The sequence below is a fragment of the Kwoniella bestiolae genome, chromosome 1, assembly GCF_000512585.2.
Source record: "Kwoniella bestiolae CBS 10118 chromosome 1, complete sequence".
Taxonomy (NCBI): Eukaryota; Fungi; Basidiomycota; class Tremellomycetes; order Tremellales; family Cryptococcaceae; genus Kwoniella; species Kwoniella bestiolae.
Genome location: NC_089241.1, coordinates 1364691 through 1389190, shown reverse-complemented (window position 1 = coordinate 1389190; position 24500 = coordinate 1364691). Strand labels below are relative to the sequence as shown.

Here is a 24500-nt window from a genome sequence, read left to right as displayed (position 1 = left end):
TATGTCTCACCATCGTCTCGTGTTTGACTTGAACGTGAATAAGTGAAGACATCATAGGCGACTAGAAAGTCGGATTGGTCTGACCTCTTCGTTCCTGGCGTAAGGTGATTTGACCATATGAGAAGAGAAGGAAGAAGGAAGATGAGAGATGGCAATTACATTGTACATCCTTTGTGTGTCTTTTGGGATCTTATTGTTGAATAGATGGTTTTGGTTATGAGTATTATTATCACACATCTTGGACAGTAACTATAGGAAGTTTCGCTTGCGTTCTTGCGTTCTTGCTGGAGTATGTATATGGTATTATGTATTATAGATTGAGGGAAATGGAGTAGTCAGTCAATACTATCTATCTATCTATGCAGTCATATGCGATACACTTGTACAATTATTTGCTGAAGAATTCGTGAGTTGCACGAAAGCGTGAATGATTTCATTTCACCTCGTCTTTTTGCATAACTTGCTGTATCGCAATATCTCAACTTAACTTTTACATCTCGACTGTATAGAAACTTCTTTCCATTATTCGACTCATCCCAACACCATCAACATACCAGTACCCCTTCCCACAAATCAAGAACGAAACCTCACTCTACCGATGATATGACATCAGACAGACCCCTCCCCGCCTCTCGAACCAAACACCTCTCCAACCTCCTCCACCCCCTCCCACCGCCGCATTCAGACCTCACCCTCAACCTACGGCAAATCTCCTCGACATCCAATGGAGAGGGCACAGGAACGACCGGAACGACATTGTGGTTATCCTCTCAGATTTTGTCGCTATATCTCTCCTCGGTATTTGGTTCGAGCTCGTCTTCCAACACTAAGCCAAAATCCAGCACGGGAGAGGATGAGAAGGGGAAGGGAAAGGGGAAGAAGAAGGTCGTATTGGAGTTGGGAAGCGGTACGGGGTATAATTCCCTAAACATCCTTGCATTGGGGTATAAAGTGATAAGCACCGATATTGAGCCTGTCCTCAGTGGGGTGCTGAGACCCAACATTGAGAATAATCTTAGGGTCTTACGGAACAGTGGGTTAAACCTAGAGGAGGGGGACGTATATGTTGAAGAATTGGATTGGATGAATATCGCCAGTCTGTACGATAATTCCCAGATTCAGATACAGCTACGGAACAACGATCAAGAAATAGGAATGGGGATGGACGTTCCCTCCGAACTTGATTATCTCAAGACAATCGATATGATAATAATGTCAGATACCTTCTATTCCCCCACCCTAACATTCCCACTATGGAAGACCCTTCTCTACATCTCTCGCCTCACCCCCACTAGCAACAAACCACCCATCATATATATCTCTTTGGAGAGACGAGATCCCACTTTGATAGATGCTGCGTTGGACCTGGGCAGGGAAATGGGGTTCGAGCTGAAAAAAGTGAATCGAAGTAGGTTGAGCAGGGAAATGCAGTCATCGAAGTGGGGGTGGAAGGGGGACGATTGGGAGGGGGTGGAAGTTTGGAAATGTCGTTGGAGGGGATGATATTTGGTTGTAGATTATCATAGAGCATCGCATCATGCGTCTGCGGGTCGGAGACACCATTTGCATCGTGATACCCAGATAGAAATGGGTGTATATAATCCCATGACAGAGAGGACGTACAAGTAGACACCTCTTCACATATACGGAGTGATAGTAGATATTCGACACCAGTCGTTACTCCAGTCAGTTTTGTTGTACTTCACACCGAACCCTACATGTATACTATATTTCTATGCATGATTGACGACCCAACGTCTATATACAATTATCAAAGAGAAAACCCAAACAACTAAATATCAAAACTTCATTCCACCTTACTTCATTAAAATGATTCTATCCTATCCTTCTCAAGACAATCCATAATCTGCCCTTTTACCTTACTTCATTAAAGATCCCACTTTGATAGATGCTGCGTTGGACCTGAATCGAAGTAGGTTGAGCAGGGAAATGCAGTCATCGAAGTGGGGTGGAAGGGGACGATTGGGAGGTCATTATCTGCGAGACACCATTTGCATCGTGATACCCAGATAGAAATGGGTGTATATAATCCCATGACAGAGAGGACGTACAAGTAGACACCTCTTCACATATACGGAGTGATAGTAGATATTCGACACCAGTCGTTACTCCAGTCAGTTTTGTTGTACTTCACACCGAACCCTACATGTATACTATATTTCTATGCATGATTGACGACCCAACGTCTATATACAATTATCAAAGAGAAAACCCAAACAACTAAATATCAAAACTTCATTCCACCTTACTTCATTAAAATGATTCTATCCTATCCTTCAACCCATCTATCTGCTTTTAACACCGAGCAAGGTCTTGAAGACTTTACTCTCGGTGGTATACGTCTTTAGGAGACACACCACCTTGTCCTCGTTTAACGCTAGGAAAGAGCGAAGCCATCAGCACGATACCCAATTGAACCTCCCACATCAAACTCACTTTTGTCGTCCCCAAGCTTTGATTCGAATACTGGAGATCTCGATGAATCCGGAGGTAGCGGTAGGTTCGAAACCGCCCATTTCGTCCATGGAGGAGAACTTGGCATCGTAGAGACCCTCATCGGCATCTCGTCCCTCAACAATCACGTTACCCTTGTACAACTTCAATCGGACCAAACCGTTGACAGTCTTCTGCGAAGCGGGGATAGCAGCAGTGACGAACTCTCGTTCGGGGGAGAAGAAGAAACCGTTGTAAAGGATTTGAGAGAGTTGAGTGGTGATGAATTGATCTCGCAAGGCTCGGACGTTTCTGTCCAAGGTCAAACCTTCGAGATCCATGTGAGCGACTCGGAGAATGGTAGCGGCGGGAGACTCGTAACATCCTCGAGATTTGACACCGATGAATCGGTTCTCAACGATATCGATTCGTCCTACACCGTGTCGTCTGGCAAGGGCGTTAAGGGTGAGGAAGATGTCAACGGCGTCGGTGACTTCCTTCTTGTCGGCGGGGAAGGTGACCTTCACTGGAAGACCTTTGGAGAATTCAATGTGGACTTGCTCAGGGGTTTCAGGAGCTTTTTGAGGAGAGGTGGTGAGTTTCCACATGTCATCGGGAGGAGTTTGGTTGGGGTCTTCGAGGATACCAGCTTCGTAGGAGATGTGGAAGAGGTTCTCGTCTGATTATGAGGATTCCGTGTCAGCTTTCATTCTCCCTTAATCAACTTGGCGAACAGCTCACCAGTAGACCATGGCTTGGCGGCAGTTTGGGTAACTGGGATGCCGTTCTTGGCAGCGTATTCGAGAAGAGCTGATCGACCGGCAAATCGCTCGTAGAATTCTGCAAGAACGTCAGCTAACAGCAGTCAAAAACGAACAAACAATAGCTTACCAGGTAATCGCCAAGGAGCAATAACCTTGATGTTGGGAGCGAGACCGTAAAAGGCAAGTTCGAATCGGACTTGGTCGTTACCCTTACCGGTACAACCGTGAGAGACGTAGTCACATCCTTCCTTGACGGCGGCTTCGATCATACCTCGGGCAATGACTGGTCGAGCGAGGGAGGTACCGAGGAGATAGACGTTCTCGTAGATGGCGTTACATTGAACGGCAGCTAGTAAATACGGCGATAAGCTTTGATATGAGATTCCAAGATGTATACAACTTACGGTAGATGAGCTCCTCAACGAATTCTCGCTTCAAGTCAGCAAGGTGGAAGCCAACAGCACCGCACTTGAGAGCCTTAGCTCGAGCAGCTTCGAAGTCCTATCCCATGACCATTTATCAGAATCACTCTCAAGAAAAACCTTTCACGTAACCGAGACCTCGCTTACCTCTTCTTGACCAACATCGGCCATGTAGGCGACAACTTCGTAACCTTGCTCAATGAGCCAGAGGAGGATACATGAAGTGTCTATAGTGGACGTGCAAACGAAACAACGTGAGCAACTGGCTCTGCAACTTATACTGGGTGGGCAAGGTGAGAGGGTGACTCACCAAGACCACCAGAGTAGGCAAGGATGACCTTGCCCTTCTTTTCACCGGAAGCTACCATTTTGATTTATAGTAATAAAGCTGCATATCATGTACAAACACAAAAGTAGATAAACAGTAAATCAAGCAACGTTTAATGCCATGCCGAGAGATCGAGGTGGGTAGGAAAGAGGAAGAACGATAGAATGTCAGCGAGAGTAATCTTATGATGTGATGACATGATATACGGTGGACAAGAGCAAAGAATCAGACATCCAAGGAAGAAAAAACTTCAATTTAGCATCGCCTAATCCCTCCAATCTCAATCTACCGACTGCTCAACCCAAGACCAACATTCTAGTAGTCCCGAAGGATGTTCGAAATATGGTGTATATGAGCGAGCCCAAGGTCGAGGAATTCCCACAACGCTCAACGAGAGGTTCAACTCGGAACGAAGAGGAACTACAACTCAGTTATGGAAGTAGAAGGAGATGGAAGGAAGAAGGACAAACTCCCCGCGAAAGGAGGACGCGTTCAGTGGAAACTGCGTATGGTTTTAAAAAACATTTCATCATAGAGTATAGATGGGAGGGGTGGGAAATGGAAGGTGTAAGAACGTGAAGACTGTATGAAGAGTGTTACTCACAGAGATACAGAAATGAGAGGAAAAGAACGGTATCTGTTTTCGACAAGAAGTCAAACAACGTCAGCACGAGCCATTTCCGTCATCTGAAAATTTCGTAGAATGATAATGGTGATAGTAATGTGATCAGACAAAAGCGCTGGCAAGCGCCAATAGCCCGTCTTCGATGTAAACAAGGAAGAAGGGGATCCAGACACACTCCCGCGAAGGAGGGTCCTAACTCGTTCGCCATGGTCGATTAGACGGGGAGAGAATAGAAGGTCATCACGTCGAGGTGGGGTAGGAGAGAGGGGGAGTACAAAGGTGATAGGGTGCGATAGCATGTAGGAAGCAGATATACTCACCTATGACCTGTTCTAAATATCTTTGTTCTATCGATGAAGAAGGAGAGAGAAAGAAGAGAAGAAGAAGAAGAAAGACACAGATGAATGTATTTATCCATTCCAAAATTAATCCAAAATTCACTGTTGACTCGGTTGCAGTGGACCAGAGATAACGGTATTGCCGGTATAACCCGAGTGTGGCATTTTCCGCAATTGCTCATTGAACCGGCAGGGTGGAGGCAGACCACATCCCATCATCTCATCTCGGAAGTGTTCGCTGACGACGAACAGCTGAGTTAATAGATGAGATCGAGATGTACACCAAAGATTCATTTGCTATCCATGACTTGACTACGATAATTGTGATATACAGGTAGACCAACTCATCAACATGCCAGCACCACCATTCGGAACAGCTTCAGCATACACCGACTCATTTCCCTCGCCGCCACCGAAACAGGTGACTGTAAATGCCGAGACATGCTTCAACCTATCAGTCTTTCGAGGTGGGTCATTTTCCCCTCAATCTGTCGAATGGATCAGGTCACTTCTACTGATCATAGTAAATTAGACTAGGCTAACACGAAAGCATGATGTAGACATCGTCCGACAATATCGTAAACTGGACGATCAGATTATAATCCGCCTAAATAGAGCGCAAGCTCAGCTGAGAGATCAAGATCGACTGGGTGTAGAGCATATGAAGGGATCGGAGGGGATGTGCACAAAGATATGGAGCGAGATCATGGGTGAGTCAGAGTGACTGGCAAATCTGATCTCAGCTTGATGGTTGACAAAACGAAATGATTGGTAGCCGGTTGGGCCCATCGTCAAACACTCTTAACATACTGCTCATCAACAGTCAAAGAAAGCGTGAACAACAAGATCCAAGTCGATCAGGATCCCAGTACCACCACGCCAAGGTGGGAGAGGGGAATAAGGGAGGAAGAGGTATTGGTAAGTTATACCTCAAGCTTGTTAGCACTCGAGGGTGGACAAGGCTGATTTTGTATTTTCGTGGATCAGGCAGATCAGCTAGAGAGTGAGGAGAGTATAGAAGCGATCATACGTAAACGGACATTGGATGGTTAGTTTCCCCATTTTATCTCTCAAATCAATCATAGCGTTCCATGAGAAGTTGACCTGAAGCTAACAACTGAATCGTCGCCACCCGCAGCATTCAAATCGCGTTGTCCATTCTACCAACCCCCTCCAACCGATCAAACAAGCAAACAATGGTGGGATCTAGCAGACCACGGCAAGAAAGGTAGAGGACCAGATATAACCATATGAGCATCTCAGATGCCATAGCCAACAAAACCACTTTCATCACTATTTGACCTGTGGTCCGATTGTATGTTGTACTTCTATCTCGTACGGATTGATTCAGACAAAGGGTGAGAACATGAATCATCATGCATTACATGTATAATCACTACTCATCATTTCACTCGTAATCATCGCGACACGTTAATTGCTCGACCATTAACCATTGGAAAAAGATACTTCGTCGAAGAATGCTAATCGAATACAAAAGAATCATGACCATAATCCACATTCAGGCTCACATTTCCCATCCTAATCAGAATCAATAGTGATAGCCTGATCCCATGTCTGACCAGGACCAGGACTAACTTCATCTCCTTGCATCTGAGTCTCTTCTCTCTTATTCCTCTTGGTCAAACCACCACCATTCGCATGATTGGATTCCGACCGAGTCCGTTTCTGAGCACCTCTATCTTTCGAGGCGTAAGTGATCTTCTTTGGGGTCGGCATAGGTTGCTTCGTAGAAGGTAGAGAACGATCTTCGACCTGTTCTGTCTCTTCCGACGAAGGACTCGATAGATTGGAAGAGGCCTGTTGTTGATTGTGGACTTGTGATCTAGTAGATTCCGCCATGGACGACACAAAAATATTCTTCTCTTCCTCTTCCTCATCGTCTGACTCCATATTGATCGCACTGGAACTTCGATTCCGTCCGGTTCTCGTAGGTGATTCGGTGACCGGAGACTTCTCCTGAGGTCGAGTTGGATGAACAGAGGTAGAAGCCGAATTGGAGTTCCTAGTTCCTGGTGCCCCCTTGCCGAGATTGGAGAATGGGCTGTTACTCGTACCGGCGGGATTCATCGCTTGATCCTGCGCCCTGGACATGGAACTACCATTCTCCTCGGATTCGGATACTGCTGAACCCAAAGCGTACACTGAAGTCGAAGCGTTAGATGTGAGAGAGCTATCTTCCAGGTTCTCTGGTCGAGGATTATAGGGTCGTAAATCACTTAGTCCTTCGGATTCCCTATTCCCTTCCCTAGGATCAACATGTCCCGTGGAAACGCCGATTGGCGGAGAACCAAGTTCATATTGGTCTCTCCTGCTTGAGACTATTCCAGGTTGTATCGAGCTTCTTCCAGGAGTAGTCTTGTTGTGGCTTTTGCTTGGATGGTTGGTGAAATTTCGAACTGGTATCGAATTCGGGCTGTCTTTTGGAGGGGAAACAGACGGTCCAATGGCGTTGTCACGTAGTTGAGGGTGGACATCGGCTGAAGGGCTTTTTGAGGTAACAGGTGGAGAGAGTGTTGATGTTCTCCAAGAAGGTCCAGACTTTGAAGTACTTCTTGTCAATGGTGGTGGCGGTGAGAGACTTTGGCTGTCCTTACCTTCGGTTGGAAGATCCGGCTCAAAGGGCGTAGGCCAAGCACCGGGTATCAAATCTTCGGGTGCGGTTGCAGAGGTCGTAGGGAATTGTGAAGCTCCAATGGCGGTGACCGAATCAGCTTGCGAGGTATTGCCAATATCCTGATCGACTTGCATATTTTGATCTGCATTCTCAGGTTGATCTTCTTTAGGCTGTTCGGAGATTTGAGATTTCTTTACCAACCTGTATTGTTCAGCCAGACTACCGAGCATCCCTGCCCACGTCGATCTGAGGTCTTTGGTCTCTTCATCCTTCCACGCTTTGTTCTTGTCTTCGAGCCATGCTTGACGTCCTGGTGTGTTTGAGAAAGGTGCTCGTCGCTGCATATCCGTCAAACATTAGTATAAGAGCATGGTCGCGTAGGGTATCAGGAACATACCTGAACAAATTCCAATACCTCTTCCGGATTCTCCAACAACTGCTTGGCATAATGCACAACATATAAACCACAGTCATGAAAATTACCTTGTTGAGGTACCTGTTTTCTTATATCAGTCACTTCCCTACGAACGTCAATGTAGATCGACCGTAACGTACCTTTGCTTCCCAGTATATAGCATCGGTAGTCTCGTAATCTACACCTTTCTTATCCATCGCCTCATATTTGAGCCACATGTTGATTTGACTGCCGTGGGCTCGATGAGGTCCACCCAGCGAATCGAACGTCAGAATCCAGGTGCTACGAAACAAGCTATCAACCCTCCTCTCTTCTTCTGAAATGAGCGGGTGTAACTTACTCTTCGCTACCAATGATCCGAGCATCAGGTTGGATCTGTCTTTTCCTGGACAGATTTTCGGCAGCAGCAGGAGGTTCTTGCGATGGGTTTCGAATTTGATGGTTTTGCTGTTGTACAGCTAACATGGTAGGCGTCATTATCGCGGCACCGCTTCCGACAAAGTCCACTCCTTCGTTGCCATCTTCGGAATTGATCTCCATGTTTTCGACACCATGGGACACCTGATTCACCTTGAAGTCTGGCTTATCGACTACCGGGCTTCCCTCATCAGGGCCAATACAATCTAACGGATCAATTGAGGCTCTCGAGACGTCATTATCATCATCTTGATACATCTCCACGTCCGTGTCATTTGATCGACCGGTCGGTCTAGCGGATAATGGCTTCCTCGTTTGAGGGGTAGGTTCGCGAGACCGCTTATCTTCATCATCGCTGTTAAGATCATCCAGATCCGAATCAGTCACAGCTGCATTGTTGCTGTTAGTTGCCAGCTCAGCATCGACCTTTGCTGCATCTTCACCATCGTACTCGCTTGCGGCGGTGCGAAATTCTGGGCGGTGCGTAGGGGAGATTGAGCCGTCTTCGGATGGTTTAGGTCGAAGGATACCGCTAGGATTGATAATGACAGCTAAAAACCAATGATAGCTGTAGCATTCTGTTAGCTCACGTGTTTCTGACGACAGGAGTCAACGAAGCTCACTTTTCATTAATTGGTATCACCACGAATTTCTTCCCAAAGATATCTTTCCCTTTACTCCATTTCTTGACGGACTCATAACCTGGCCAGAAAGTTTCACCTTTTTTAGATCTGCAGGAAAAGGTCAGTAAAGTCTACTCCGACTCCATCTTTGATCACGAGGGTACGCACTTTTTGGCCGGATCCGACAGTCGTTCATAGAAGAACGAGTTGAAGAGATGAACTTCGTCGCTCTTTTCCTTAGGCAATTGTGCCAGTACGTGTCTAAGAATACTGTCAGTCCCGTCTCATTCGGCATCTGCTGATGACGAATACTGACCTCAGTCCAAACTCCAATAGAGTATCATTGAGGAACTCTTTGGTTTCTATACGCTGAGCATCGCCGATGGTAATATTGACATCTGCTCGACCGGTAAGTGGGAAAGGGAACAACCTAGCGAATGAATAGATCAGATACCATACATCCTGATAGCACAAGTGACACCTACAGTTCATAACGATCCCCAACAAACTGTAAGGGTTTGACAGCTTTGGTCTTGGTAGCGACCTCTGAATGCTCAGAATCCGATCCATCTACGTTGTGCACAGTGCCTCCAGACTTTCGCATACTCCGACGCACGGCAGGTTTAGGCGCGGGTTGACTGTGGAAAAGATGAATCAGCATTTCACACATCATTTTCGCCTCACTTACAAAGGAAGTTTCATTTGGTTTGGGTCATCAACTTGTTTGTCCTTATTAGCACTCTTGGGAGGACGCGCTTGCTCCTCATCCTTAGCAGACGATTTCCTCCCGCCTTTCGGACGAGCTCGTAATACTTCTTCTTCTTCCTGACGCCTTGACGGCGCGCCAGCTGCTTTTTGCCGCTTCTCCTGAAGACGAGTGCGAGTGTCGGATGATTCCGCGAGTTGGGGATTACAAGAGGAGCGCAGCGCCTCGCAAGCCGGTGGGCTAAGTCATATGTCAGCTCAGATACACCGCACTTCGAATTAGAGACGCTTACTCCAGTGTCTCCGGAATGATCTCGCTAGCCAGCTTCTTACGAAGAGCGCCCAATAACTTTGTAGCTGCTTCCTTTTTCTTGAACACAAGGATAAGTGTCGGTAGAGCGTTCGAATTCAGCACTGTGAGGCGATAGAACTTTGTCAATCCGTGTCGTAAGAAAACACAACAGGATGTGCGCTTACAATGGCTGCGAGAACCACCACATTGGCTCATGTATTGGTCAAACCCTTGCAGTTGCGATGGATGCACTCTCGAGACGTCTAGCGCAAGCATTGGATGACCTGCATGCTCACATATCTGAACACACATCTTGATCGTCAGTTTCAATTCTGCTGCAGGAAATCTGAAGATCTCACCTGGGCACGCGTAATAGTTTCCAATGGTATACCCCAGAATAGAGGGGTGTTTCCCATCTCGCGAATGATTTGCAGGGTGCCATTTATGAGGCTCACCGAGTCGCACATGATCGTCTGGTCCGGAGAAAACCATGCTTCCTGTATAGGTGCAGGCGCCCCTGAGAATTGCCCGATTCCAGAAGAAGGTATAATTGCTGATGATGTGATTCGGTCTTTCAAAGGTGTTCTGTTGGACGTAGGTGCCTGATCGCAAGATGCACATGACCATGAGTTTCTGGGCGATATGATAATGATTGACACCACTCACTGAGGCTTTGGCCGGAAGTTCTCCATTTTTCATCCTCATGTGACCGGCTTTACCTTTCTTCGGGCCTGCTCTGGTCATTGCCTGATTGATCAGATTCATCTGCCGCTCGTTTGGAGACTGTCGTTGATTTTCTCGTCCGTGAGAACCTGGCGGATCATTATCAACAATCTCAAAGTAATCTTGGTTGTTCTTGTCGATCTCGTAGATCCCTTCAGGATCTCTGATCTTGTCATCACCGAGTTCGAGAGGTTCAACAGAAGTAAACCCTTTAGTTGGACTGCTGTGATCACCGTAATAACCATCATTCCTCATCTTGCCTTTGCCCTTTCCAGATGAAGATCCAAGGGCAGGAGGAATAATGTAAGTTGGTAGCGGAGATGTTCTAGGTCTGCGCTGGCCGGAAGAAGGGGGTTTCTCCGGTGATCCACTTCTTGATGTTCTTCGATTGGATCTTTGCTCTACAGGTTCTTCCTCCTCGCTTTCTAGGAGATCTATAGGCACACTGGTGCTCTCCTTTGTCATCTGAGAATGCCGTGGTTCGGGATGATGTGTATTACGGGTATGGATCTTGGAAGGACCAGCACGAGGGGTTGAAGTGGCTTCTGGGGGGTGTGAGAGATGAGGAGGAATTCGTTGTCGCCCACCCATCTGGATCCGTTGTGGTTGTTGGCGCGTTGGCTGAGTGAAGGAAGAGGAAGGATGTGATGGTTCAGCTAACGGCCGACGACTAAGTTTAACATCATTTTTGGTATGTTGAGATTTTCCGACCGTTGGAGAATGATTGTTCTTATCCAAATTATTCTTACCGGGAGTGAAGGGACTGCCGGTCGTCGTCGAAGAATGACGCTCTGTTTTTCTGCGTGCCGTCGTCGCTTTATTGTCGTACTATGACATTCACATGAGAGTTAGATTATCGCCAAAGCAAACATGTATATGTATGCACGAAATTCATTCCACTTACATGTGCCGACTTCATGAGTGCAGTCATCTTGTCCAATGGGAGTGCCGGCTTGCTGTGTAAATCATTAGTGTAGACCTTGATGTCGAGGACGACCGTACCGCACTCACCCTTGAGCTGGACCAGAATTACCTTCCTTCCTTCCGGCCTTGCGACTGTCCTCGACCAGTTGGGGATCGTCTTCCTCGGAATCTGAATCTGCTCTGACTATCTGTGAGCTACTTTGGCGAGGTTGACGAAGGGCTAGCTCCTCCATGTCGACATGCCGCAAAGGAGAGACCAAGGGAAGAGGAAAGGGTAATGTTGTTTCTACCGGAATGAAGGGATAAGCAGAGTTGACCTTGCGTATAAGGGACATGCACCTACGGGTATATCTGTCCAGCTATATACCCTCCCTCAGCAAGCTCTATCTCTTCTATCTGCTCTATGCAGAGGTGTATCGCATAGTTGATATATGAAGTGAGGATGTGAGACTTGATGTTATTTCAGAGGTTAAACGCGGGTCAAGGATAAATGGGCCGGTTGACGTGTGTTTCGAGATGCACTCGTTGGTGTGTCATATATCACTTTACTTTTCGATGCTTCCTATTTGCATCTGGTGCGCTGAGATGGGATATTGGTATTTATGATAGTCAGAGAGATGAGGTATCAACGAAACCGAGATGATGATGCAAAGTCAAATTTAGGAAAGAGGTATTATCAGCTCGGACCTAGATCAAATGTCATCTTTCATCTCGAAAATCAACCGCAAAGTGGAGGTCGAACCCATCAACAAAAGGTTCAACACTGTATGACTTAACTCTTCCTCTTCCTTTTACATTGCACACTGCTACAGTCAAGAAGTCCAATGGAGGACTCAAGACCAGCTCAAGAAGCTCCAGCTGAAGCTCAACAATGGCCTTCTGCACCGCTGTATGATCTCACTGAAATTCCCAAGAGCATAGCTGAGCTGGACGCAGGGGATCTTGAGGGACAGGTCAGAGGGAACTTCTGGAGGTCTGCTCGATGGTACGTCCAGTACCTTTACAATTGTGCTGTCATCTTACGCATAGTATTGAGTATATCGTATTCCTCAGGTGCATGGATGGTTCTGCTATACTATCTACTACAGAAGACAGATGTATAAGGATTCACACGTTAGTGAACTTCCCTTCTTCCTTACTTTCACCTTTATTCTAGCTAACAGTGCTGCTACCTTGCAGAACAAACGATAATTCATCTTTCGATACCAAGTCATTCCAACAACCAGATGCTATACATTCCACTTTATGGTATCCCTCCGCATCAATCTCCACCCCCGAGACATTCTGCTTCGTAGCGTCCATAAGGGATACTCCTGTAAGGCTGATAGATGGGAATGATGGTCGTGTAAGTTTCACCCTTCCCCCCTATCACTGGCATTCCGTTTCATATCATCGAGCTAAGTCTCGAGAGATTGTGTAGATACGAGCAAGCTACCCTATAGTAGATCACCGAGAGAGATTTATCGCTCCTCATAGTCTGGCTTTCAACCATACCAGTACGAAGTGAGCTTTCTCCTTTCTCCCCCCCAATTGGAAGAGATAGCTAACAGGTACGGAACAGGTTATACTGCGGGTACGAAAATGCCATTGAGGTGTTTGATATCTCTTCACCGGGGTACGACCAGGGTGAGAGGTTGAAGTTGGTCTATGCGAAGAAGGAGAAAGGCGGGCAGAAGGGTAAGTATTTTCTCATCACCGTAATGATGGGGGTTGGATGTCATCTGAACCTACACAAATTCCCATCTCCTTCCTCTATCTTTTCAACATATTTGTAACCTATCGGAACCAAGCTTGTCCTTTCATCAACTGATATCCTATACCAGGCATCATATCTGCCCTATCATTCTGTCCAGATTACTCGGGAACCTACGCAGCGGGGACCTACTCAAGCACAAATTCCGTTTCCCTCTACTCAGAAGATACAGGTTCGACACCTCTCGCTCATGTCGAGGGATTAGTGGGCGGAGGTATAACTCAGGTCAGCTTCTTCTTTCGCCACTAAATGTGACTGGTGTTATACGAAGCAAAGCTCACGTCTTTTGGGAATATCATAGATCGGCTGGCACCCCCTCAATCCAACATTAATGTTCATAGCATCACGGCGATCTTTGGTTATTCAGATATACGATACTCGTGATTTGTCTTCACCGCTCTCTTGTTTTGAGCGGGGTGGATCGAGCAATCAGAGGATAGGGTTTGATGTGGATCCATGGGGCAGATGGCTCTCTTCAGGAGATGAGGTGAGTGTACTACACTCATCTAATCAGCCTTCCACATACTGATACGATTTACCATGTACTGATTGAATGGATTCTATGGTCTAGGATGGCACAGTCAGAATATGGGATCTATCCACTCTAAACCCTCAACCTATATTCCAACAAGAATTACATCAAGGTGTGTACAGCTGACGGCCAAACAAGGAGACCGATGAGAGCTGATAGATATCGTTTGATTAGATGCCATCGGATCAGTCCAGTTCCACCCTTTCCAACCCCTCTTACTTACCTGTTCGGGCTCACGAAAACATCTACAGCAAACTTTCGAAAGTGAGGATGAATCCTCGTCAAGTGAGGAGGAAGACGGCTCGGAGGCTGATACTTCAAAGGAAGAAAGCGGTTCTGAAGGGGTTGTATCGTCTTTTGTCACAGGACGATGGAGACCTCTTGATGCGACGATGCGGGTTTGGTCGAAGGAGGGCAGTTCGGTTCACAACGAGGGTGGTGACGTTGCGGCTCAGGGCGTATAATCGGGGATAATTCTGGATATGGCATGAGACAATCTCACGAAAGTGTCAAGAGTGCAATGGTCGATAATCGACAACTACTCGAAGTTTCAAATGGACCTTCAATACTGCACGACAAACTTCAATACAAGTATGATCGACCCGATTCGAACAGTGCAACGAGTACATACATCCACCTCTATACATACCGACCTACTCATTCAACACATAAATCGTCACCGCCAACCCCACCGCCGCAAAGGCAATCGACCCCGCACTGACCCAAATCAAAATATCTCCAATAACCTCATTTATGTTCCCCATGCCAATCGCATCTCTCGAGGCCACTTCCAACTCTTTACCCAAAGTCTTCAAACTGAAATTATCTTCTACCCTCTTTCTCGCACTGGACGATATCTTCTCTCGATCGTCGTCGGATAGATGGAGTAAAGTCGATAACGCCTGCGACCATTCAGTGGGATTGGGCGATTTCAGGAATCCCGTACCGTCCTCTGGAGATTGCGTGTAATCTACTATAGTCTCTGTTGGACCGCCTGAGTTGACCGCCAAAACCGGGATACCACATGACATCGCTTCGAGGGGGACTATCCCGAAATGTTCGTTTGAGGGTGTATATAACAATCCTCTGGTGTTGGATGCAGATAATAGGTGACTTCGTTGGTTGTTTGTGAAATTCAGGATGAATAGGACTTGAGTATTTTCCATAGCTGGGATGGGGATGGCATCGGTAGATGAGATGGTATGGTGTCGGAGGGAAAGCTCGTTACAGAGTTTCTCGAGGGATTGGAGGGTGGTGATATTATCGGGTTCGTCTTTATCGTAACCGCCTATATGTAGGAACATGCATCAGCTATACTCGGAACACAATCGAGATTTGTAGAGCTGACTCACCACCAAGGACTAATCTGAGATTATCAAATTCGTCTTCATCTACCAAGCCATCATCTCGCAGTTTGGCGAAACTCTTGATAGCTAGTGCTACGTTCTTCTTAGCTTCGAATCGGTTGAAAGAGAGGAACGTGGGTCTATCACTGAGGCATCAAACCGATGGTCAGCCAAATTACCGATTGAGAAGATAGCCCGCAGTATTGTATGGTATATGTACATCAATTCAACATGAGAGAAACGAGTAAACTTACGACGAGATCAACTCGATCTCTGGATCAACCTTCTCTTTACCCTTCCCTTTCCCCTTTTTGGTTGTTGAAGGTTGATAGTTGTCTACGTCAATACATGGGTAAACTACTCTTGGAGGTCGTTTTGCCAATGAGGGGAATACGGTGGAGTAGACTTGGGAGGTGAATTTGGAATTGGAGAGGACGATATCCGATTGGCCTGTTAAGCAATTAGTCAAGTCAGCCGAATCATTCCCTACTTTCTCAAATTCCATAACTTCGGGTAATATCACTTTGAGCTGTCTTAGGGAGGGACTGACCAGTAGTAAACTCCTCCAACTTGTCTATGGGCCACCTATAAACCCTCTTCAACACTCCCGTTTTCTTCCGTTCTACCCTCTTCTCATCAATATCTATCTCCCACCCACCAGATAAAAGCTTATCAGGAAAATGACAGTAAAACACCACCCTCGTCCCTGTCAACAGCCTCAGCAGGGGGATGGAGACGGATTGTTGGTCCACTATGAACACGTCGAATGGTTTGAGAGGCGCGAGGGGGTTGAAGAAGACTGCTGGTTCTGGCCAGTGTATTGAGAGGATCAGGAGGATGGATAGGAGGAGGGAACGGAGGATTGAGAAGATTATGGTTAGGGGGATGGTAGATGATAAAGACCGGGGGATTGAGGAGCCTAGGACGTGGACTTTGAGTGTTCCTAAATCACGTATATTCAAACATGAGCTCATTGCTGGGCATGAGAGCAGAAGCATAACACGACCCATACTGAACATGTTGGGACTAAATGGTAGGGGTGATATTTACTCACCATCCCTCGTCTCCTCAAAACACCTCTTTGGATCGTGTCTCGAGGTAAACATCACCACTTCATGACCCAGATTCTGTAATGACACGGAAGCATCCACTACGAGTCGTTCGGCGCCACCTGCAAGTATACTCCGAGTCAGCTAGCTATATTGGCAGATGCATTGTTGGTAGCTGAACGAGACCTACCTATACCCAGGTCCGGATGGATGAATCCTATTCTCAGTTTCTCTGGCTGTTTGACTGGAGGTGCCATTTTGATCTTGCCTCTCTGGTGCACATGTGCTATCTCGTTGTATCTATCTTGAATATGAGCAGAGAGAGCTTTTGTCTTGACCTGCGAAGAAGATATCTACCTCGCTCGCTTGAACATGAAGAGTGACTTTCACTTCTAGACGTGGACGTCATATCGACCTACCACGTGTCAAAGGATGTTTAATGTGAGCGTTACAAATAAGGTATAACACCGATCCCTCTAATCTTCAATTCTTTGCCTCCATCTGATGAGTTCAGTATGATTCACGATTGATCAGCTCATATCATCATTTCAACCCCCATATTCACCTGTGGTAAGCACTGTCATATCTGGCGACAAGCAAGGGAAACATCGACCGCCATGGCATCAGCTACGACAGCTCTGCCGAGCTCATCGAAACCTCACCCTCCAATCACCATCCTCAAAAGAGCTAGGGCAGATGTACCGCTCGCTCAGAACAAGTTCTTGAAGAAGACGGCCAGGGGGAAGGTCTTGAATAGTACGTTTTGGACCATGATCAGCTTTCTTGATTCGCTCAATCTGCAGTGATCGTAGCTGTTGTATCTTAGCACTGACTTTTGTCTGTCGAAATTGTAGTCCTGAGAGAGAGGTATCTTCGAGACGATATTCCTTGTGGATTCGAGGGATGTGATCTCTGTCGAGACTTTCCAGGATATCGACCTGTCCTTCCTGCCAAGGGGTATACGCAACATACCAAATATGGTGATGGCCACTGGTTAGTGGTGGACACGAACATAGTGCTACATCAGGTAAGCTACCCACTCCTGCGTAGCGATGATGCCGAGCTTATACACCCATTTGTCCAGATCGATCTCTTGACTGCTTTACCACCCTCTCTACCACTGATCATACCTTCAACGACAATTAGAGAAACAAGACATAGATCATTACCGTTATATAACAGATTACAACAGGTTATTCAGGACGAAGATAGATGTGTGTGGGTATGGTGGAATGAAGAGCGTCGAGAGACCGCTACATTGCCCAAAGAAGGGGAAGGCGAGGAGAAGGAAACGATAAACGATAAGAATGATAGAGGTGAGCTGTTACTTCCCCCCATGATTCAAGGTGAAAAGAATAGCTTATACCTCGGTGACACAATAGCGATTCGTCAGACTCTACATTTCTACCCCACCCATATTTCCCAATCCACCACGAAATTCCCAAAACTCATCCTACTCACCGATGATCGACGGAACAGAGAGATTGCAGATGGTGAAGGTCTGATAGCAATCTCAGCAAGGGATTACGTAGATGGTTTAATAGGTGAAGAGAGGGAAAGACTGGTCGATCTGGTCGTTGGTGGTGTGGATGAAGTTTCGGTGGGGGAGAAAAAGGGAAAGAGGATATATCAAGATGTCAGTTCTCTTCTGTTTTTAGCTTATTTGAAGTACAAAAGCTGATAGCAGGAGGGATCGTAGTATCTGCCTCAAGATACTTTGCTTGCTGGTGTCAAGACTGGAAGATACCACCAAGGTCACTTTAATGCTAATCCATACAACTATCTTGAGGTGGGCTTTTCTTTGGATGATCAACCCTTGAACAAATGAGCTGACTGTTGTATATGACTGCTTTCAGGGTACCGTTCGAGTTCCAGGTCTCAATAAACCTGTGTTGCTCGTTGGTAGAGAAGCCATGAACCGATCTGTCGATGGAGATGTGGTAGTAGTTGACATATTACCTGAATCAGAATGGAAAGCACCCGGAACGGAAGTAGTCGACCAGGATGGTGAGCTGTCCATTTCGTACTAGTCTCATTCGGACCTAGCTGACTTCTCTTGCACTTGCAGTGGCTCTTCGAGACGACGATGCAGATGATGACGAGTCGCCTGGACTCGCTGAGAAGGAAGCTGAAAAGTCAAAAGCGGAGAAGATGGATGTCGATGAGGAGACCAAGAGAAAACCAAAGGATATCTTGCCTACTGGTAAAGTCGTAGGAATTGTGAAGAGGAACTGGCGGGCGTGAGTCAAAGCATCTCCCTTCATGTGCACTGCAAATGAAGTTCTAATTTCTGATATGATGGTGTAGCTACGTTTGCCACCTTGATCGATCCTCATTGTCCGAAGCAGCCCTTACATCCCTCTCTCAACAAACTGTGTTCGCTACTCCCTTATCGACCTCCCTACCTCGTATCAGATTACGTACCCGACAGGCACCCTCCCTCATTGATCAGAAGATCCTCGTAACTATCGATTCGTGGTCTGTCAACTCCCGATACCCCGATGGCCATTTCGTCAGATCGTTAGGTAAAGTAGAATCGAAAGAAGCCGAACAGGAAAGTTTGTTATTGGAATATGAAGTTCCGTATAGACCTTTCGGTAGAGCTATCCTGAATTGTTTACCTGAGGAAGGAGATAAATGGAAAGTACCTGTCAAATCTGCTGAGAACCTTGAATGGAGAGATAGAGAGGATTTGAGGGATTTGATCGTTTGTAGTATTGATCCTCCTGGTGAGTGTCCCAGCTATGTCGCTCCTTAGGCTGTAAAATCAGCTGATAATCGTTTCGACTTCGTTCCATAGGTTGTCAAGATATCGATGATGCTTTACATGCTAGGAAGTTGCCTAATGGGAATGTCGAGGCTGGTGTCCGTGAGTAGCTGTTTTGTCTTTTCTTACGTTATAGAATTCCAGCTATATGAGTTAGGCAGCTGACGGAGAAATACGAATAGACATCGCCGATGTCTCTCATTTCGTGCATCCCGATAATCCTATGGATTCTGAGGCTGCTTCTCGAGGTACCACGGTATATCTTGTCGACAAGCGTATCGATATGTTACCTTCGTTGCTTGGTACCAATCTTTGTTCGCTGAGGCCTTTTGTAGAGAGACTAGCATTTTCCGTCATTTGGGTGAGTTGAGGTCCATCCCATTTTGTTGAATGATTCAGCTCATACTTCTCATTGGCATAGGAAATGAACGAACAAGCCGAGATCGTCAAAGTAAGATTCGTCAAGTCGGTCATAGCTTCGAAAGAAGCTTTCACGTATGAAGCTGCTCAACTTCGAAAGGATGACAAGTGAGCTTCTTTTTTTGCTGGTCTTCGCCATGAATCCTGAGCTGACTTGTATGCGATAGATCGTTGAATGATCCCCTCACTCAATCGATTCGATTGCTCAACACCCTCGCCATCAAATTGAAGGAAGGACGTATGAGAGCCGGTGCTCTGTCCTTGTCATCTCCCGAACTCAAGATCCATCTGAACTCCTCCGAGAGTACTGAACCTATCGATGTGGAGCAGAAACAGCAGAGAGAGACTAACAGTCTTGTGGAAGAGTTCATGTTGTTGGCGAATATCAGTGTGGCTGCTAAGATCCAGGAGACGTTCCCTGCTACTGCTGTTTTGAGGTGAGTCAGCTCTCCTCTTCTCCTCATCTTCCATTTGGCGTTTGTTGTGTAGCACTGCTGAGACTCTTGTGCATTGAATCGATAGACGACATTGTCCACCACCCAAAACCAATTTCGAAGCCTTACAAGACATCTTGCAGAAACGAAAGAATATGACTCTGGACGTATCTAGTTCGGGCGCTTTGGCTAAATCTTTGGATGCTTGTGTCGTGAGTTGCCCTCGCCCTTTTTTCCTTCATTGAGCTGAGCTGATAGGATCGGTTTGTAGGATCCGAAAGAGCCTGAGTTCAACACTCTGGTTAGAATCATGGCTACTCGATGTATGCTGTCTGCTGAGTACTTCTGTTCGGGGAGCGTCTCGAAGGAGACATATGGGCATTATGGGTTGGCTAGTCCGATATACACGCATTTCACCGTGAGTTGAGTGGTCTAGATGACCTGTCCTACCATGCCAAAAAATCAAGCTCGAGGCGTGTAAGCCGGTTGAGATATGTGCTAATCCATCGTGTTGGTAGTCCCCCATCCGTCGGTATGCCGATGTCCTGGCCCACAGACAACTAGCAGCAGCCATCAACTACACCCCCCTTCACCCCTCGCTACAATCCAAATCCCACGTTGAGAAGACGCTCAACGTCGTTAATAAACGACATAGGCTGGCTCAGATGGCCGGTCGAGCTAGTGTGGAGTTCTATGTGGGATTGGCATTGAAGGCTAGGGGCGAGAAGACCGGGAGTGTCGATGCGAGTAGTGGGAAGAGTAGTAGGGAGGAGGCATTTGTGATTAGGACTTTTAAGAATGGTTTGGCAGTGTTTGTTTCCAAGTAAGTTGTTGTCATCGTTTTACCCCTCACGGCCTTGTGATCCTGGTACCGTCGTGATTTGACTTGTTCAATATGACGAGAGACGATAGCTGATTGTGATTGTTTATCGACGATTTAGACTTGGTCTGGAAGGTCTCATCACCTTCAAGAAGGATTTACACACCTTCGATCCCGAGAACTATACAATCAAGATCCCGAGCGATAAGGGTAAAGGTGAGATCAGCGTTTCGGTGTTTGATAAGATTATGGTGGATATTAGTATTGAGAAGGATCAGAATACCCAGAGGGGTAAGGTGAAGGTGAGTGAAAGCTTCCCGATCTTGTCGATTCGGGTTACTGATATGGTTTGGTGTGATACTCATCTTAGATGGTCATGGTCGGACCTGTATCTTCCGAAAACTTGTAAATCCCGACATTCTCATTCTCACTGAAATGAACGTACATCTATCGTGTAAATAGATAGATATGCATCGAAATCAAACTTGGACAAGTCGCGTATCGTGGTCTCAGCTCGGACCATCTAAATCTAATTAAACTTGGGATATGGGGCACCACCAATAGGAAACACTGTGAAATATCCTATCAAAACAACCAACGTCCCTTTGAATTCAACTGTGCGGGATGTTGATCAGGTTGAATAATGATCAGATCAAGTTGGATTACTTTCTACATTCTACTAAAAACAAGGTATCGGGTATCTTTGGGGTACTCTCTTGACCTAGCTACATATACTAAAACAACTAACGCATAGCCTCGAGTTGAATCATAATCATGTATGACGAATCTACCAATCATCATTCATCCCTGGCTCGGACACCTTCGACCGAACTCTGCGGACAACAGGGTAGGTTGCATTCAACACACAATCAATCACAATCAATTGATTGATGGGTGAACGAAGGAAAGAAGCGCAGTTGAGTTGGAAAAAGTTCGTTTGGTCGTTGGAAAAGCGTGAAGGACATGCCGTTTTCATGCTTTTAGGTCAACTTTGAGGTTATTCTTGGGGATCATAATTGACTGATATAGATTTAGATATAGGTCTAGATATATACAGTACCCTCCCCAGTAATACGACCCCCATTCTAGCTGATGCTCACTCATCATCAATCATGCGAATATTACACTTCATACCGTTACTTGTATTATCATTTCTTCGACTCAACCTCGAGATTCAAGCGTCTCCGACTTCTTATCGAGGGGAATCACCTAGATTGAAAGTCGAGTTACCTTCACAAGTGGACAAAAGACAGAATGGACATGGGGGAGGGTTCAGTTGGGGACATGATCCGATGAGGGGTGTGAATATTGGGGGATGGTGAGTTGCTTCACTGCATACTATCTTAAAAGCCGCTATGGAAGACAAGGAGTTGACGGGAAAGTGCTCGGTGTAATAGGTTGGTGTTGGAGGTGAGTGTCATCTGTACTTGGTTATTTTTGGTCTGTTCAGTTGTACGAGACAAGTAGTTTAAACTGATCCATACGTCGATTGGTGATCCTTCATATACATAGCCATGGATCACACCCTCTCTATTCCTCAACAAACCCGACTGGGTAGTGGACGAGTGGACGTACGGGATATACATGAACTATCAGAACGATACGATGGGGGAGATCAGGAGGCATTGGAATACTTGGTTCAAATATGAGGAGATGAAGGAGTGAGCGAAAACTAGCGTTGGCTGAATATGCCTTGTGTATCTGGACAGTAGGTTTGATGAGAGCTGGAGCTGATTCAGTATCACATTGATGTGGGATAGTATCGCCGCAGTGGGATTGAATACTATACGTATACAGATAGGGTGTGAGTCTATTCCGCCGATCTTATATGATATCCTGAAGTCGAGCCAGAGCTGATATATGTCTTTGATGGATTGATAGTTTGGTCGGTGATCCCACTCGAAAATGGAGAACCCTACCTAGTCGGTCAGTAGCAGTACCTTGATTCAGCTTGTTCTAAACGGCAAAGCGTACCAACCAGACTGACACCCTATGTTGACATGACAGGGGCATACGATTACCTGAAATTGGCAGTAACATGGGCAGCAAGTCTAGGTCTCAAGGCGAGTCCAACCACCTCCCCTCTCCTCTCTCAACTCACACGTCCGCTGACTATCTGAGGATATATACAAACAGGTGATGATCGACCTGCACGGTGCCCCAGGAGGTCAGAACTCATGGGACAATTCCGGAATCCGCGGTGTCCGCGAATGGTTCTACAACGATACCAATATTGAACGTACCCTCAATGCCCTAACTACCATGACCCTCGAATTCGTGAAAGACGAATATCAGAACTCCGTCATTGCTATAGAGGTTTTGAATGAACCGTTCCCCAATAATCCGAATGAGGTGAATATACTGAAGAGTTTCTACCAAGCTGCGTATAGTAGAATTAGAGATGCTGTAGGGGGGAAGAGGATAACGGTGGCGCTGGATCAGGCTTATCAGGGGTTGTACGTTTGGGAGGGGTTTATGAGGGATCCTGATTATTGGGATGTCGCTATGGATACGGTGAGTCGGCCTTTGTTCTGGAACAGCTCGGCTCATTGGTGTACTTTGCTCATGCTGATGAAATATGATAGCACATCTATTCCATGTGAGTGCAGCTCGACTTTCCGTCAAGCAATTTCGCTGACGTACCATGATGCGACAGGTTCGACCTCGGTCTTCTCTCAATGGGGTACAATGCGAATTTGGAGTGGTACTGCAGTCAGGTAGATTACCTAAAACAGTCCAACAACATGCACTGGACGATAGTTGGAGAGTGGACACGTAAGTTTTAGATTGGATTGGACTGTATGGTAGATTGGCTCAAAGCTGATCCTCTCACCTGTCAAAACAGCGGCAAATACAGATTGTGCGTTCTGGCTGAACGGGAAAGGTAGAGGGGCGAGGTACGACAACACTCTAACAACTTCTGGACCGTGAGTACGAAGCACTGCACCCTTCTTTCGACAAGTATGTTAAGTGTCGGATTGCTAATGTACAAAATAGACTTCAATTCCCCGGCGACTGCAGTGCAAAGACAGGATCGGACCCTTCAAAGTTCTCAGCCGAGTATGTAGATTACCTCGCGAGGAGCTTTGAAATCCAATCATGGGTGTATGAACAGGCTGTAAGTCTGAGTTGGCTATACGGTGATCACCCTATACCAGGGTGGGAGCTGATTCAACCATGCCTACACAGTCTGGATACGTGGTGTGGACATGGAAGACTGAGCAGGCGTCAGATTGGTCCATGCAGACTGGTATCACATATGGTAAGTTGCGCTTTTTCATGGGATGAGTATATCAGTGGCTGATGGTCCGACAGGTTGGGTACCCAATCCAATAACGGCGAAACCTCATGGGTAAGAATTATTCATCGTCATCGGCATCGTCATCGTCGTGACAGAACTGACCCATCACACGTAGTCCACCTTGTAGGAATCGGAATTACTCGACCTCAAACTCTACTTCCTCCGACACCGCTCCTACTATAATTGCTCAAGATTTCAGCAACCTTGTGATATTGACATTTACTCTAATTCCCCTTTGTATGATCACTTTATCTTTATAATCTGCTTTCGCTTCCAACCAGAACATAGTCATGATCCTATTGTATAGATAAACGGATGCATAGGTTGTACAAAATAGCCATACCTGGCATCCCGGTATTATACAACTTCGCAACTCATGATACACTTAATATACCTCTCCGTTGTTCCACTTC

The 24500-nt window shown here is 46.3% G+C and overlaps 8 protein-coding genes across 8 annotated transcripts; 5 read left to right on the top strand and 3 right to left on the bottom strand.

Moving 5' to 3' along the window:
• Positions 1-603: 603 nt before the first annotated feature.
• I302_100529 (uncharacterized protein) lies at positions 604-1503 on the top strand (the record flags this gene model as incomplete). Its single annotated transcript, XM_019190546.1, has 1 exon — positions 604-1503. One exon carries the CDS (start codon positions 604-606, stop codon positions 1501-1503), a length of 900 nt encoding a protein of 299 aa, XP_019047294.1.
• An 840-nt stretch (positions 1504-2343) lies between these two features.
• I302_100528 (argininosuccinate synthase) lies at positions 2344-4008 on the bottom strand (the record flags this gene model as incomplete). The annotated part of the gene is made up of 7 exons (XM_019190545.1): positions 2344-2398; positions 2458-3133; positions 3196-3294; positions 3346-3567; positions 3623-3719; positions 3788-3867; positions 3951-4008. The coding sequence occupies 7 exons, from the start codon at positions 4006-4008 to the stop codon at positions 2344-2346; spliced, it is 1287 nt and encodes a 428-aa protein (XP_019047293.1).
• Positions 4009-5283: 1275 nt separating this feature from the next.
• Positions 5284-6185, top strand: I302_100527 (uncharacterized protein; the record flags this gene model as incomplete). The annotated part of the gene is made up of 5 exons (XM_019190544.1): positions 5284-5398; positions 5492-5641; positions 5707-5849; positions 5919-5979; positions 6070-6185. The coding sequence occupies 5 exons, from the start codon at positions 5284-5286 to the stop codon at positions 6183-6185; spliced, it is 585 nt and encodes a 194-aa protein (XP_019047292.1).
• A 285-nt stretch (positions 6186-6470) lies between these two features.
• Positions 6471-11898, bottom strand: I302_100526 (uncharacterized protein; the record flags this gene model as incomplete). Its single annotated transcript, XM_065869094.1, has 15 exons — positions 6471-7904; positions 7964-8062; positions 8122-8263; positions 8322-8966; positions 9022-9129; positions 9190-9282; positions 9338-9451; positions 9507-9659; positions 9710-9967; positions 10020-10140; positions 10204-10318; positions 10378-10620; positions 10685-11569; positions 11646-11697; positions 11753-11898. 15 exons carry the CDS (start codon positions 11896-11898, stop codon positions 6471-6473), a joined length of 4608 nt encoding a protein of 1535 aa, XP_065725166.1.
• Positions 11899-12489: 591 nt separating this feature from the next.
• Positions 12490-14414, top strand: I302_100525 (uncharacterized protein; the record flags this gene model as incomplete). The annotated part of the gene is made up of 9 exons (XM_019190542.1): positions 12490-12650; positions 12719-12778; positions 12845-13010; positions 13086-13168; positions 13227-13342; positions 13489-13643; positions 13720-13905; positions 13990-14062; positions 14125-14414. 9 exons carry the CDS (start codon positions 12490-12492, stop codon positions 14412-14414), a joined length of 1290 nt encoding a protein of 429 aa, XP_019047290.1.
• Positions 14415-14603: 189 nt separating this feature from the next.
• I302_100524 (uncharacterized protein) lies at positions 14604-16602 on the bottom strand (the record flags this gene model as incomplete). Its single annotated transcript, XM_019190541.1, has 6 exons — positions 14604-15238; positions 15303-15442; positions 15551-15746; positions 15847-16239; positions 16351-16467; positions 16536-16602. The coding sequence occupies 6 exons, from the start codon at positions 16600-16602 to the stop codon at positions 14604-14606; spliced, it is 1548 nt and encodes a 515-aa protein (XP_019047289.1).
• A 360-nt stretch (positions 16603-16962) lies between these two features.
• I302_100523 (uncharacterized protein) lies at positions 16963-21195 on the top strand (the record flags this gene model as incomplete). Its single annotated transcript, XM_019190540.1, has 17 exons — positions 16963-17101; positions 17200-17372; positions 17430-17661; positions 17728-17981; positions 18045-18134; positions 18202-18352; positions 18414-18585; positions 18653-19074; positions 19146-19214; positions 19295-19473; positions 19534-19640; positions 19700-19969; positions 20055-20178; positions 20238-20384; positions 20485-20789; positions 20908-21088; positions 21157-21195. The coding sequence occupies 17 exons, from the start codon at positions 16963-16965 to the stop codon at positions 21193-21195; spliced, it is 3054 nt and encodes a 1017-aa protein (XP_019047288.1).
• A 703-nt stretch (positions 21196-21898) lies between these two features.
• On the top strand, positions 21899-24142 carry I302_100522 (uncharacterized protein; the record flags this gene model as incomplete). Its single annotated transcript, XM_019190538.2, has 13 exons — positions 21899-22104; positions 22184-22196; positions 22299-22447; positions 22547-22590; positions 22668-22712; positions 22794-22849; positions 22923-23300; positions 23372-23385; positions 23443-23561; positions 23632-23713; positions 23784-23904; positions 23976-24048; positions 24102-24142. 13 exons carry the CDS (start codon positions 21899-21901, stop codon positions 24140-24142), a joined length of 1341 nt encoding a protein of 446 aa, XP_019047286.2.
• Positions 24143-24500: the final 358 nt, after the last annotated feature.